The sequence below is a fragment of the Xiphophorus maculatus genome, chromosome 21 (assembly GCF_002775205.1).
Source record: "Xiphophorus maculatus strain JP 163 A chromosome 21, X_maculatus-5.0-male, whole genome shotgun sequence".
Classification (NCBI taxonomy): domain Eukaryota; kingdom Metazoa; phylum Chordata; class Actinopteri; order Cyprinodontiformes; family Poeciliidae; genus Xiphophorus; species Xiphophorus maculatus.
In genome coordinates this window covers 24,322,801-24,337,245 of record NC_036463.1, presented here as the reverse complement: position 1 = coordinate 24,337,245, position 14,445 = coordinate 24,322,801, and the positions used below count along the sequence as shown (strand labels likewise).

The 14,445-nt window shown below is 46.5% G+C and overlaps 1 protein-coding gene across 6 annotated transcripts in view; it reads left to right on the top strand.

Annotated features, from left to right (window-relative positions):
* The window catches only part of LOC102227121 (receptor-type tyrosine-protein phosphatase mu-like), a 76,351-nt gene that overhangs the window by 38,965 nt on the left and 22,941 nt on the right, over positions 1–14,445 (top strand). For 2 of the 6 annotated variants that reach the window (XM_023326112.1, XM_023326111.1), the window contains exons 18-25: positions 553–627; positions 3,559–3,691; positions 5,773–5,805; positions 9,606–9,718; positions 10,186–10,260; positions 10,516–10,542; positions 12,196–12,207; positions 13,926–14,119. In XM_023326112.1, the coding sequence (XP_023181880.1) occupies positions 553–627; positions 3,559–3,691; positions 5,773–5,805; positions 9,606–9,718; positions 10,186–10,260; positions 10,516–10,542; positions 12,196–12,207; positions 13,926–14,119 (662 nt within the window). The remainder of the gene's footprint in view (positions 1–552; positions 628–3,558; positions 3,692–5,772; positions 5,806–9,605; positions 9,719–10,185; positions 10,261–10,515; positions 10,543–12,195; positions 12,208–13,925; positions 14,120–14,445) is intronic. The other 4 variants (XM_023326117.1, XM_023326116.1, XM_023326113.1 and 1 more) reach the window with 4 other exon arrangements.

The window sequence follows — 14,445 nt, the reverse complement described above, 5'->3', positions numbered from 1 at the left end:
GCACCTGTTGGAGTCCAACCTCTGCTTCTGGCTGAATGATTGATTACTAATGTCTGAGCACTGATTGGCTGATTAACGAGCTTCTCTTCAAGGTGTCTTTCCTGAACTAAACTACTTCCTGTTGACCTGAAAGGCTCCTGGTTCTCCTGAAGGAGGCTCAGCTTTGACCCAGAATGTTTTGGTTTGGGGGTTCGGAGCTTGAACTAGGCCGTTTCTCTAGATCAGGGGTCTCAAACTCCAGTCCTCGAGGGCCGCAGTCCTGCAACTTTTAGATGTGCCTCTGCTGCACCACCTGAATAGAATAATTAGGTCATTAGTGAGGCTGGGAGAGCTGATCTACACAAGGAGGAGGTCATTAATCCATTTCATTCCAGTGTTTTGTACCTGTGGCACATCTAAAAACTATAGGACTGCGGCCCTCGAAGACTGGAGTTTGAGACCCCTGCTCTAGATGACCTCCTTCAGGACAGCCGGAGTCCCACGCTAATGTCTCCGCTTCAGCCCGTCTCTCTGTCTCTGTCCCCGTCTCTGCATGCCTTCCTGGACCAACAGCTGCCATAATCGCCACCCAGCTCACCACGCCGTACGTTGGCGTGGCCCCGGCGGCGGGCAACAAGCAGCTGACAGGTCAGAGGAACACACGGCTCCACCTTCTCCATACGTCTCTGGTTCCACTCAGTCTTATGCTCTCCAAGTATCTCAGATCGGCGGGTCCGGTTCCCCCCCTAAACTCCCCAACCAGGACCGCCGCAGGTTCCAACAGGTTCCAACCAGATCCGATGTAGAGAGTCTGCCGCTTTCTGACGCTCAACGTGACAGGAAACCCAAACGACGCTTTACTGACATCTGGCACGTCTCAATCTGGACCTGGCTGTGTGTGTGTAGGCGGGGGTGTGTGTGTGTGTGTTAGAGTGCAGTGAGTAAACTGTGTGTTGTTGTCAGAGGAAAGTTTCCACCTTCAGGCTAGTAAATATTTAAATGTAATTTGCAGTGAGTTGTGGATCAGAGTGTGTGTGTATCCACATGTTCACACACACACACGAACACGCACACGTATGAACACACACACACACAGAAGCTGTGAGATAAATTCTGTCTTCAAAGTGTTTTGATAGCCTTTAAACTGAAACAGCAGCTCTGCCTCTGAGGAACACAGAGTGTGTGTTACTGTGTGTGTTAACTGGTTTGAATCCTACATAAAGAACAGGGATTTCTTTGTTTCAATTGGAAACTTTTCATCAAAGAGGTCAAAGGTCACATGTGGGGTACCCCAAGGTTCAATCCTAGGACCCTTTTATTCAATATTTATATGCTCCCACTAGCTCAGGTTATAACAGGAAATAATATTAGCTACCATAACTATGCAGATGATTCATAGCTCTACATTACGATGTCACCAGGTGACCTTTGACCCCATCCAATCACTGAACAGATGCTTAGAACAGATAAATGTGAGGATGTGCCAAAACTTTCTCCAGCTGAACAGAAACAAAACTGAAGTTATTATTTTTGGACCTAAAGAGGAACGATCTAGAGTTATAGATCTAGAGCTATAGATCTAGAATTACAGATCTAGAGTTATAGATCTAGAGCTATAGATCTAGAGTCATAGATCTAGAGTTATAAATCTAGAATTATAGATCTAGAGCTATAGATCTAGAGTCAATGCACAGCTTCAGTTATTACAACTGAAACCAGCGATCAGCCCAAAACCTGGGAGTAGTGATGGACTCTGACCTGAACCTCCAGAGCCACATAAAGACAGTTACAGAGTCGGCCTTCTATCACCTGAAGAACATTTCCAGGATTAAAGGACTAATGTCTCAGCCAGATCTAGAGAAACTCATCCATGCCTTCATCTTCAGTCGTATTGATTATTGCAACAGCGTCTTCACAGGTCTGTCCAACAAATCAATCAAACAGCTGCAGCTGATCCAGATGCTGCTGCTGGCGTTCTGACTAAAACCAGGAAGATAGAGCACATAACACCAGTTTTAAAGTCCCTCCACTGGCTCCCTGTAGCTCAAAGAATAGTCTTTAAAATACTGTTGTTAGTTTATAAATTACTGAACGGCTTAGCACCACAATACATTAAAGATCTGCTGTTGTTGTATCAACCTTCCAGACCTCTCAGGTTCTGGTTCTGGTTCTGCTCTGCATCCCCAGAACCAGAACCAAACGAGGAGAAGCAGCTTTCAGCATCTATGCACCACAAATCTGGAACAAACTTCCAGAAAACTGTAAAACAGCTGAAACACTGACTTCTTTTAAATCTCAACTAAAAACCCACCTGTTTAGGATTGTATTTGAAATGTAATCAATTACTAATTTATTGATGGAACTTGAATGATTGATTCTATGTTGCATTGTGATTCTGTGTTAGTAATGATGTAAAGCTCTTTGAAATGCCTGCTGCTGAAATGTGCTATACAAATAACATTTGATTGATTGATTGATTGATTACTGCGTGTGTGTGTGTGTTTGTGTGTTTGTGTGTGGGTGTGTGTGTGTGTGTGTGTTACTGTGTTTGTGTGTTAGTGTGTGTGTGTTACTGTGTGTGTGTGTGTGTGTTAGTGTGTGTGTGTGTGTTAGTGTGTGTGTGTGTTAGGGTGTGTGTGATCAAACCAAGGATCCTGTCTGACCTTGGGAACTAAAAGGAAAGCAGCTCATTGTTTCAGGAAGGGATGTGATGGTTCCACCAGAACCGACCCGGTTCTCCAGCAGTGGAACCTCACCACTAATTAACATGGTTGATCGATACTAACCTACTGGTTAGTGGCTCCAGGGTTAGCATCAGCTCAAAGTGTTTACTGTCTAAAAGGGTAAGTTAAAGTTCTGTCAAAGTTGGTTAGTTGATTAGTTATTTTGTTATTTGATTGGTTATGGTTAGTTGGTTAGTTGATGCTAAGTATTGTTAGTAAATGTTAATTAGTGTTTTAGGAGGTTAACCAGTTAGTCAGTTAAAGTTAACACATCCAGCTTTAAATCCTTTTCCCATCATCCTCTTGGTCTGATTTGTTCACAGAAACTCGTCTTTTCAGATGTTAATGAGACGGTTCATGCAGCGCCCCCTGCAGGTCACACACTGCACTCCCCTCTCTCCGGCCATTTTTGTAGTTTGATAGGTAGTTTGGTAGATACGATTATCTACCAGCTGAGAAACGTTTTATTCCAAAGTTTATTAAAGATGTGAACAAAGGAAGACTCGTCCATCCAAGCGTCCCTGTTGGACCCAGAGCAGAACCAAGAACCTGCAGAACCGAGCTTTCGCACCAACCATGAAAAAAATGACAGATTAATAAAATGATGACCCTGTTTAGCAGTTCCACAGCAAATGTATCGTCACAACCAAGACAATGTTCTAGAGAATAGAGAAACATGAACAGACAGAAAAATGAAACCCAAAACGAATATAAAGACATTATGCAGGACCAGGAGAGAACAAATGTACAATCTTTCCACTCCAAGATACTCAAAGTGCAAAACTGTATTTTGCAGTCGGTCAGTCGTTTAGGAATGAACAAGTTGAAGGCAGTAAACGCTAGTCACTGTTTTCAGGAACGGCAACCAGGAAGCCAGAACCAGAGCAGGAGAAACAGACGGACCACACGGTGAAGATCGCTGGGTCCATCGCTGGCATCCTCCTCTTCATCATCATCTTCCTGGGAGTCATCCTCCTGATGAAGAAAAGGTCAGAATCCAACTCACAGTCCGATTTCAACACGATTTCTAGGTTTGGAGCCTAGGTTTGGAGCCGGCTCTGAATTATAACAAAGTACCACTTTGATTCTGCTGTGGAGAACAAGCAAGTCTTTGGATGTGTGTGGGGGGGCTTCCTCTGAACAGTTCCTCTGAACAGTTCACAGGAACTGTTCAGAGGAACTGACTCAGTGAGAAGAAAGCAGGAAGCTGCTTCTCTTTAGCAACAACGCTACAATGCTAACGAGTCACTGGTTTTACATTGAAATCCACAGCAGACACAGCCGTCCCACCGCTACAGAACCCCCCAGTTACAGAACCCCCCACTGGCAGAACCCCCCTTCGGTGACAGTGAGGAAGAGGAGGAATAATGGAGCAGATTGCACTAATCACCATTAAACTGTATTTGGACTGACTAGTCTCCAACATCAAACACACAGCCCCGCTGGGACACACACACACACGCCCCCCCCACACACACACACACAGAGAAAAGCGTCAGTTTTTGGAGAACGTTGGAGATGAGAGAGAAATTTAGATGAAAGAACGTTTCTTTCTTTTTTTCTCAGTCTCCTCAGGCTGAATGGCTGCAGGCTAGAAACACACATATTTGTGTGTGTGCGTGTGTGTGTGTGTGTGTGTGTGGGTACAATGTGAGTCGGGTCCGCCTGGCGGGTCTATCGAGCTCTGATCTGTGTTCCTGATGCTACAGAGAGAAACGAGAGGTGCTTGTTCGGTCTCTAATGAGGTTTTTAATGTTGACGGGGTGCGTTTGATTTCCACTCTGTGACCAAACGGAGGTTAGACTCATTACAGCGGGAGGCTGCGTGCTGCAGGGCGAGGAGACTCTCCTGACATGAAAAACATCCGGCCCTCGTTAGCGGACTCTGTCATGTCGATAGCGAGCTTTTGGAAACGGCCTTTCGTCTCCTTCACACAGCTGCAGATTTATCTGAGAGCGCCCGTTTCAATAAATCAGCAACAAGCAAACAAGCACCACAGATAAGTGGAGAAAATGATGAAAGGAAGAGTCTGAGGCACGCTCTGCAGGCACAGATCTGATGTTTACTCTTGAAATCTGTCCATTTGGGATGTTTGGAGAAATGAAATGTTCAGAAACACAAACAGCTTCATAAATCGCTAACAGTCAAACAGAAGAATGGGAAATAATGAAGGATCGTTTTCATTTGACTGCAGGAGCTGAGAGGCAGTTTCACAGGATGTCTCGCTCCCGGACTGGGCCCCGACTGGGCCCAGTCCGGGAGCGTGTTGTAAACAGTTGATAACTAAAACTTCAACATAGACGTTGAACTTTATTCAACTGAAAGTTTACAAAACAGGTGTGTAAATTAGCGCTTTGCATTTTATCTGGAAAATTAATTTAGGCGAAGCTAAGTACGCTAAATGTTTTCCAAGCTAGCTGTACCGCTAATATAAAAACTTAGCTCTGCTGTGTGCAGGTTAGCGCGAGTGTAAGGAGAACGTGTCATGCAGCATAAAGCAGAGGTAGTGCCTCGACCTCTGGAGGGGCCCATCTGGAAGACTGGGCCCCTCCAGATGCTAACTGGAGGGGCCCAGTCACTATCTGGGCTGACTGGGCCCCAACAGCGAATCAAGGAACATTTTGAAAACAAAATATTTTTTGGACAAAGAATCTTCTGAAAGTTTTTCTGGGATGTCCAGTGGAGGAAGGGTTTCAGGTGTTGGGAGGACTGGGAGAACTGGAGAACTGGGAGAACTGGTTGTGATGGAGCCAGAGGAACTCCTCTGGCTCCAGATGATTAAATCAACGTCAGCTTGTTCCTTCAGCTGCTGGTTTTGTGTTCAGATCCAAGTTACTGTAGCTCTGCTCTCAGACTGTTTCCATCTCACACATTAACCCTAACCCCGCCCCCACCACCACCAGCAGCCAATCAGCATCGCCCCCACCACCACCAGCCAATCAATCCTCTGATATTTGAACTCATCTGTTCTTCTGTTGCTTTTTCTTCCAGACATTAATCTTTTTTCCTTTTTCTGTTTTTCTTTTTCTTTCCCTCCATTTCATCCCTCTGCTTCGCCCCCACCATTCAGACGAAGAAATTATCACTCCTACACTTACTACCTGTAAGTAACCTGTTTGACCTTTGACCCTAACAACACCTGAGTGTTTCCTGCCTGAAACTGTTCCCTACCAGAGAACTGGTGTGTTTTATAGAAACTATAATTTTCATTAAAATATAAATCCATTAAACTGATAAAGAAATAAATCATCAGCCAAAAACCAGCTGGATCAATGAAAAACCAATAAAAGCTGAAAAGGTGCTGATCAATAATCAAACTCCATCTTTAAACTTGATCCTGATGATGGATATTTGCTGAGAGAGCTGTGAAGTTTGTAGCGACAGGACTGAACTTACAGTGTAGCTGCTGGGGTCAGGGGTCGTTTCCATGGTGACCGGTTGGTAACTGAGAAGTTCAGGCTGAGAATGTTGTTCTAGGGAACCCAGAGGTTCTGATGAGAAATCTGGTTCTGAAACAAACTTTGGCTCCATCAGAGGACCCAGCGTCCTGATGGATCAGAACCACAGCAGAACCGGATCAGAACCACCAGTCTTCCATTTGTCAGGAACCAGTTTAAACAGATCTCTTACTGCTGGTGTCATCTTCCTTTAACTGGACACTAACACCGTGTTTCTCATGACCGACACTTGTGCTGTGTGTGTGTGTGTGTGTGTGTGTGTGTGTGTGTGTGTGTGTGTGTGTGTGTGTGTGTGAGAGCAACGATCATTTGATCAGAGGGGTTTATTACAAGCGGCTAATTCTATTAACCCTGCATCACTGCACACACACATACAATAACACACACACCAACACACACAGACCCAGAGTGTCTCCTTCCTTGCAGCTAACAGCTTTGCGTTGCCTCTCATTAGATTAGCATAGATTAGCCTTGACATGCGGTGTGTCTCCATGTTGAGTGTTAAATCAATCGTCCCCGACACCTTGCTGATGATGTCATGACACACACACCTGAACACACACAAATCAACTGTCTTCAGAAATCAGAGAAGATTTCAAAGCTTTTCATCTGCAGCTTCCTGGAAACCAGAGTTCAGCTCATGGTCAGCCTGGCATTCCCTGTGGGGGTCAGGGGTCAGAGGGTTCACCCATAGACATGAACACGCAGACGCCTCATGGAGCGGGTCGGCCCGTTGCTGCGATACGTCACAGCGTCCGCCATGTTGAATGCGGCCTTTCTGCCTGTTAGCTAATTAAATGGACCGAACTTCACACAGTGATGTTCTACAAAGTATGTTTAGTTCACTCCTGTCATTGACACGTTTTCTCACACACTGATATGTTTGGTAATCAAAGAAATGACTAAAAAATGTGATTATTGAATTGTTTTGGTGGATTTCTGAATAAACAGCACAATGTTTTTATTTGATAGAAATTATTCTGATAGTTTATATATAGACATGGCTGACCAGACACACACTTTTACAGTGTTTTATTCAATAACATATTTACATTATTCCATAATTTAATGTACATTTAACGTTTCAAGATATGAAGAAAAATTTTTTATTTCCTTTTATATTTTATTGTAAAGACAATAAACTTTGATAAATCAGTCATTGTAAAAACACATTAGCTACATATATTTTTATTATGATATGTCGACTCTGCTATGGACAGCAAAGACAGAAAAAAAAAAAATATTTTCAGCTCCAAAATAAACTTTTATTTAACTGATTCTCATTCTCCTGTATGTGTTTTTGCATGTGGGTCAAGCGAGTTGCTCCTAATATAATTTTTATTTCATTACATAAGCTGTCTTAATGTACTAATACTTCAGACGGAGATATTTCTCTTAAAAATACACAAAAACTGAAAGATTAAAGTGTTCAATAAATGCACTTCCTCTCTAACAGCGGTTGCTCATCAGCTCTCTCTCATTAAAACAGTATGAAAACGTTAGCTACGCTAACAATCAGTGGTTACTTTGGGCCAATTTAGCTACACAGGAAATATTTCTCGGTTGTTTAGAAGCGAGTTTCTGGCTGCAAAGTCAAGTAATTCTGCTCTTTCATCCTTACCTGTGAAAGGTAAAGCCAATGAATCCAGTTTGTTTTGTAAAACCAAACGGTTGAAACAAGTCCGAACAGCACAGGACTTGGAGCTCCGATCGCTCTGCTGCCACACACAACATGGCGGCGACGTAACGTAGGACTCGGCGCTCAATGAGGCGTCTACACATTCATGTCTGTGCAGAAATCCTGGGGCTGTTAGCAGCGCCTCAACAGTGAATCCAGGGAACACTGCCTCCTGGTGGTCAGGAGGAGGCAGCAGCTGGAGGTCAGAGGTGTTTGCTTCATTCTGAACTGCTAGCTGTTTAGGAGTATCAGAACCGGATCAAAACCGCACACACACACGTGGACCTGAAGGACTTCCTGCTAGCTGGAGCAGAAACATGGAGGTACCATCAGCATAGAGAGATGCGCATTCCAGAACCGGACCCAGGATGTAGCGCCAAGCTCAGGTTGGACACTGACCCATTGTCTCCTGGTCTCAGCTCCGCCTCCAGGTTCCGAGCCTCTGACTGCAGGTTCTGGTTCTGGTCTTGGTTCTGGTTCCAGCTCCGCCTCCTGGGTTTAGCCTGATGTCAGGTGTCGGAGCCTCTCTGCGCTTCCTTGCGTTGGTCTTTTATCAGATTTCTTTAGCGTGGATTGTCTCTCTGAGCCGCGGCAGCAGGCCGATCCGCCTGCTGGTGTTTTGGGAGAGCAGCAAACGAAGAGCTGCTGTTGTTGCTGTTTGTGTGTTGGGCTCTGAATCAGAGAAGAAGAGCAAGTGAGACATGAGGGGGTGGAGGGCAGCGCCTCGCCTGGGGGCTCTTTCAGCGTCCTCCATGTTGACCCGGTGCGCACGCCGCGCTGCGCCTTTAAAAGCCCGCTCTGCTATTTCTATATCTGCTCTCAGGTCGGGGTTAAACTCTGTGAGCAATCGGACAAATGGATTTTCTTTCCTCAGAATAGAAAGAGAGAAACAAGCAGAGAGGAGGCAGACCGAGGACGAGATGAGGAAACACGTTTTCCTCTGCAGCAGTTCTGCAGCATCTGAACATAGTTAAAGGGAGGCAACCTCTACAGGTCCATCAGAACCACCAGAACCTGGAGAGGTCCACCAGAACCAACAGGAGAACCCTCCTTGGGGTACCAGACTGCAGTCAAGTTCAGTCCAAACTGAGTTGTTGCTCTCCGGAACATTTCACAGAACCTGGAACCCGTCTGGGTTTGGTTCTGCTAAAGGGAATCCATGAAGCCCGATTGTTACTGACAGATACACAGAGCAGAACTGCAGGCTGGGTTCTACCCGTCTCTTATCCAGAACATTCCACATTAACACACACACAAAACCACCTTAAGATCCAAGCAGCTGATTCAACTGGACCGAACCAGATCAGAATCACATTAGAACCATTGAGTTCTTCTATTCTGCTTGACTTTGTTCTGATTCTGATTGGATTTAATCTGGATCCAACTGGTTCTACTGGTTCTAATTGGGTAAGTAGAACCAATTGGTACCAGTAGGTCTATTCAGGACCAGTGGGTCTTAAATGGACCCTAATGGGTCTACTGGTTCTAATTGTTTCTACTGGTCCTACTGGTTCTAATGAAGCTGCAATCTGTTCTAGGCTGATTTTAGTGATTTTTTTCTCTTTATTTACTGATCATTTAATGAACATCAAGTCCAAACGGCTCCCTCTGGTGGAGGAGCCCAGAGTTACTGGTTCTTCAGTGGTTCCAAGGGCTCAGTTGGTTTTGGCTGGTGTGATGGATCCTCAGGCAGTGGGTCCATCCATCCATCTGGCTCCATCTGGGTCCAACAGAAACTCAGCCCAACCCCATCACCTCTGTCTGCAGGAAGTTGGCCAAGAAGAGGAAGGAAACACTGAGCTCCAGACAGGAAATGACTCTGATGGTGAACAGCTCCCAACACACAGCCATGGTGGACACACACACTCTGAACGGCCGCAGTGAGTCCATGCACACTCACACACAACCACACTCACACACTCTGTCCAATAGGCATACATCTGACGAAAAGGTGGACAGATGGGGACATGAGACAGATCTGGAGTGTTCAACATCATGTGGGCAGAGTCACATGATGCGACTCGGCATCATGTGACTCCGGAGTCATTATGTGGGCGGAGTCATGCTATAGACGGAGTCGTTATGTAGGCGGAGTCGTTATGTGGGCGGAGTCATTATGTGGGCGGGTCATGCTATAGACGGAGTCGTTATGTGGGCGGAGTCATTATGTGGGCGGGTCATGCTATAGACGGAGTCATTATGTGGGCGGAGTCATTATGTGGGCGGGTCATGCTATAGACGGAGTCGTTATGTGGGCGGAGTCATTATGTGGGCGGTGTCATGCTATAGGCAGAGTCATAATGTGGGCGATGTCATGGTGTTGCTAAATTCTGCTCTGTCTCTGCAGCCATGTCGTCTCCGTCTTCTTTCACCCTGAAGACAAACACCATCAGCACCTCCGTCCCCAACTCCTACTATCCAGGTAATCTTCATAGCAAAACATTTGGTCAGTGAATGCATCATACTGACAGTGAACATCATACTGACAGACAGCAGCACAGAGTCGTCATTAGGTCCAGATTTATGAATCATTGGGTGTAAATGATGAACTTTCAGCTGAATTTACTGAAATTCCTGGGTGTTTCGGCGGCCAGCCAGACCCGCTGTGGTCCACTGACTCGTCTCTTTGTCCTGTCTTTCTCTCTGTCTGTCTGCTGCTCTTGTGTCCTGATGGCAGACCCATTCGTACCGACAGCCATCTTGGGTGAGACTCTCTTCCTTGTTTTCTCTGCAGGAGGTTAAAGTTCAGGTTTAGTGGTAGACAGACCAGAAGAAGACAGGCAGGCAGACAGACAGACAGGAAGTGGACCAGCAGGTGAAGGGAGAGGACGGACAGAAAGAGAGACAGGGATTCTCTGGCTTCCATCCATTCCTGCTTGCTTGTTCAGCTGCTTTTGTTTTCTTTTTATTCTGTTTATTTGATTTTAGTGACCTGTTCTGCCATCTTTACTGTTTTATTGTTCTAACCCTTTACTTTTGAACTTGAATTACGTTCCTTCACGTTTTTCTTTGGTTGAATAGACTCAGTTTGTTTACTTTTGTTTTATTTGCAATTTAGAAAAAATTTTTCTGGCTCCTTGGTTTTCACCCTGTTTTCTTGTTTTGTGACTAAAACGATGGTGGGCTTCACTCCATCCCCACATCCACAACATTCCTGCGTGTCGTGTTGACGTCACGTCTGTTTGTGACCTTCAACCTTTGCATGGACACAACACGCTCTGGTGGACTTGGGGAGTGGGAATAACACGGGAGCTGTTTTACTTCCTCATCTTCAGTGTAAAATCTGAATGAACTGAGAATAATAAACTAATGGAGCGCTCACTGACCTGTGATATTTTCTAGCAAATGTCAACAGTTGGTTTGAGCTTTGACCAGTGTTTCTGTTTGACTTGTCTGACTTAAAGAACCTGTAGTTACCACAGGAGCCTGTCAGTAGTTGGACCTATGGGTTCATAGCTTCAGTCCAGGACACAGAGCAATAGTTTGAACAGAAACCATGGCTTTAGCTGTCCACCATGATCGCACTGTTTAATCAGATGGAGCTTCCATCAACCCCAGCCGAACATCCCAAACACCTTTAGGACATCCAGAGTCCTCCCAGCCTGTTGAGTCGTTGTTGACCCACTTCATGGAGACGTTGCCGGCACCGCACCCCGATTTCCACCCAGAACCCCAAACTGAAGCTTTCAGCATGCAGTCTTCCACGGTCTTTCATGCTCCAGTAAACTAGCTGAGGAACCTCCTGCATTGCAGGATCATCCAGAGCACCAAGCGCTCTGGATGATTCTAGTGCCCCATAAGGGTCTTTGTCCAGTGTGAAGGGGTCCTCCAGCATCCGGGAAGTCCTGTGACCAGTTTCATCCAGACAATAAGGCTCCTCTGATGGACAACGTTCAAAGACATTTCTTAGTAGCAATTAATGACTCCTATTTCCTGTGGAAAACAAGATATATTTCCCTTTGTGCCTTTGGCCTAACATACTCCTCTCTGACCTAAAATAGCCCCAATATGCCTCAGCTAAAATTTAGGATACATCAGTGGACATGCAGGCAATAGAAACTCTGCTTAGCTAGCTAGAGGAGCAGGAATCCGGGGAACTGGGTGTTTCAGGACATTAGCCAGGTTAGCTAGGTTGGTCATGTTACCTAGGTTAGCAAAGTCAGCTAGATTGGCTAGGTTAGTCAGGTCAGCTAGGTTAGCTAGGTCAGGGTTAGCTATCCTCTGGTAGAAGGGTCCGGGGTTCAGCAGAGCTCCTACAGTGTTTGGTACTAGCTGTGTTAGCAGCTAGCTAAAAGCTAAAGTTGTTGCTCATCTCGTGTCTCCTCTCTTCTTCTCTTCTTTCCGTCTCTGTGTAAAGTGCCCATTAATGGTAAGTGGTTAAACTTGGGGCTGAGTAGGGGGGCTCGTGTTTGGGGGTGTCACCACTTCGCATGGAGCCACACCCATTACCTGCTGTGATGTCATCATTAGTATGGCAGAGCTTCATTTGTACCCTCGTCATGATGTCACAACCCAAGCCCCTCCCATCATTCTGTATTTAACCAATCAGCTCATTTGATGTCTTCTGATTGGTTGTTTCATCCATCCAATCACCAGCCACCACCTCCATCACCTCACCTTGACTGGTTGGACTGTTCAGGTAGAACGCTTCTGATTGGTCAGTTAGCCCCCAGGCTAGCCAATAAGAACAGCTAGAGAGCGTAGTGGAAGTTGTGTCCGCCGTGTCTTTGCTGAAACGTCCCTGCCAGAGTTCTGGACGGGTTTAGCTCCGATGTCCACTTCACCACCAAGGTTTGTTCTTTTCCAGGACTCTGAACTCTGCTCTTTTCACACTGCCGCTCCAAGAACCCAAACTGTTCTGGACCGGTTCACACAGGCAGAACCAGGCTGTTCTGGACTGGTCCAGTTTTAGTCTTTGTACCGGACCATATTGGATCTGGACCGGATGTAGACCAGTACCCTTACTGGGACTACAGCTGGGATCTTTGGCCGCAGTGTGGAAAGAGTCCATCATCATCCTCTCTCCAGACATGTAATATGATGTCATTCATCTGTGTTGTCGTGGTAACAGTCTTGTAGGAGTGGATGTGGACCAGAACTTTTCCTTGGTTCTGGACAGACTCAGTGCAGACTGGTTTCTCTAAATGAAGCTGGACTCACTCGCTCCAGACTTTGACTCTTTAATCAGAACCATTTAACAAGTGGATGGTTTCCTCACAGAACCAAGGAGCTTGACAGAGCAGAGAGAAAAAGAACCACAGCAGCTGAAGTTCTGGTTCCAATAGAACCGAGTCTACCAGACCCAGATGTGGGAAAACAGCCTAAATTGGTTTCAAAAACTCAGGGGTTCAGTCACAACCACAAAGGAGAATAGTTTGAAGCTTCTTGATAGGACAACAGCATTAGACAAGGTTATTAGAGGAACTCTGTGGTCCAGAAGGAGCATCGTTTGAACAGGAGCTATGGGGCTAGGGGTCAGGGTTAGGGGTCAGGGTTAGGGTAGGGCTTTCTTTGTAGGCAGTGGCAGGGACTGGAGTCAGATTCTGACTATCTGGGAAACTCAGAAGAGGTCGGCGTAGATGAGCCAGCTTCTGGACCACCTGGAGGGTTTGATGTTCTGGACCAAAGCTGTGAAGTGATCAGGAGGTACGGAGAGGCGAGGCTCAGGGTGATCCACTCTGGATTGAAACCCGAAGGTTCTCCAGGTCCAGCAGGACGGGTTGTTGGTCCTGGAAATGAAGCTCTGAGGTCTTCCGTGGTTTGTGTCTCCTGAGGGAAAATCCAGTCAGTAGAGATGTCTTCTCAGGAGCGAATGGACCTCTAGAGGGTTCTCCTGGTTCTGTGGGGAACGGCCTTCATCAGTGTTCACCCAGTCAGAGTCTGTCCAGAACAAAGCTTCAGCATCAGATTTTGTGTCTCAGATCATCTTCAGAACCCGGCCTTCAGACCGAACCGGATCTAGTTCTGCTGGATCATTAGAAACGAACAGATTCTGGTTCTATCTGGGTCAGCCTGGTCCGGTCCATCACGTGTCTAAGGTGTCCTGTCGGCCCCTGTCTGATCTGCCCGTCTTCTGTTCCTCTGCAGACGACAGCAGCCACACCATGACCAGTGAAACCAGCAGCCTGGTCCAGTCCCACTACAAGCAGCGGGAGGCGGAGCGGGAGGCGCTGCCCTACCAGACGGGTCAGCTGCATCCGGCCATCCGGGTCGCCGACCTGCTGCAGCACATCACCCAGATGAAGTGTGCCGAGGGATACGGGTTCAAGGAGGAGTACGAGGTGAGAACACGACTATCTGACCCAGCTGACATCAAACGGATCAGAACCGGTGGGGCTATGCTCGGCTCTGGTGGAACGGTTCCTAAACCGGAGTCAGAACCTAAACCTGCTCCGGGCCTCCAGGGTTACCATCACTCCTGGTAGAACTAAAACTAAAAGAAGATGTTTGTGAAAAGGAGGCTGAGGCGAAGCGTCGGCAGGGAACCAGAACCGACCAAGGGAGCCTAACGGACCGGCCCAGGTTCACACCCTGCCATCATGCATCCATTGCTCAGGTCTGGTCTTGAGCCCCCTCTGACCTTTAGATCCAGCTTCAGTTCTGATCC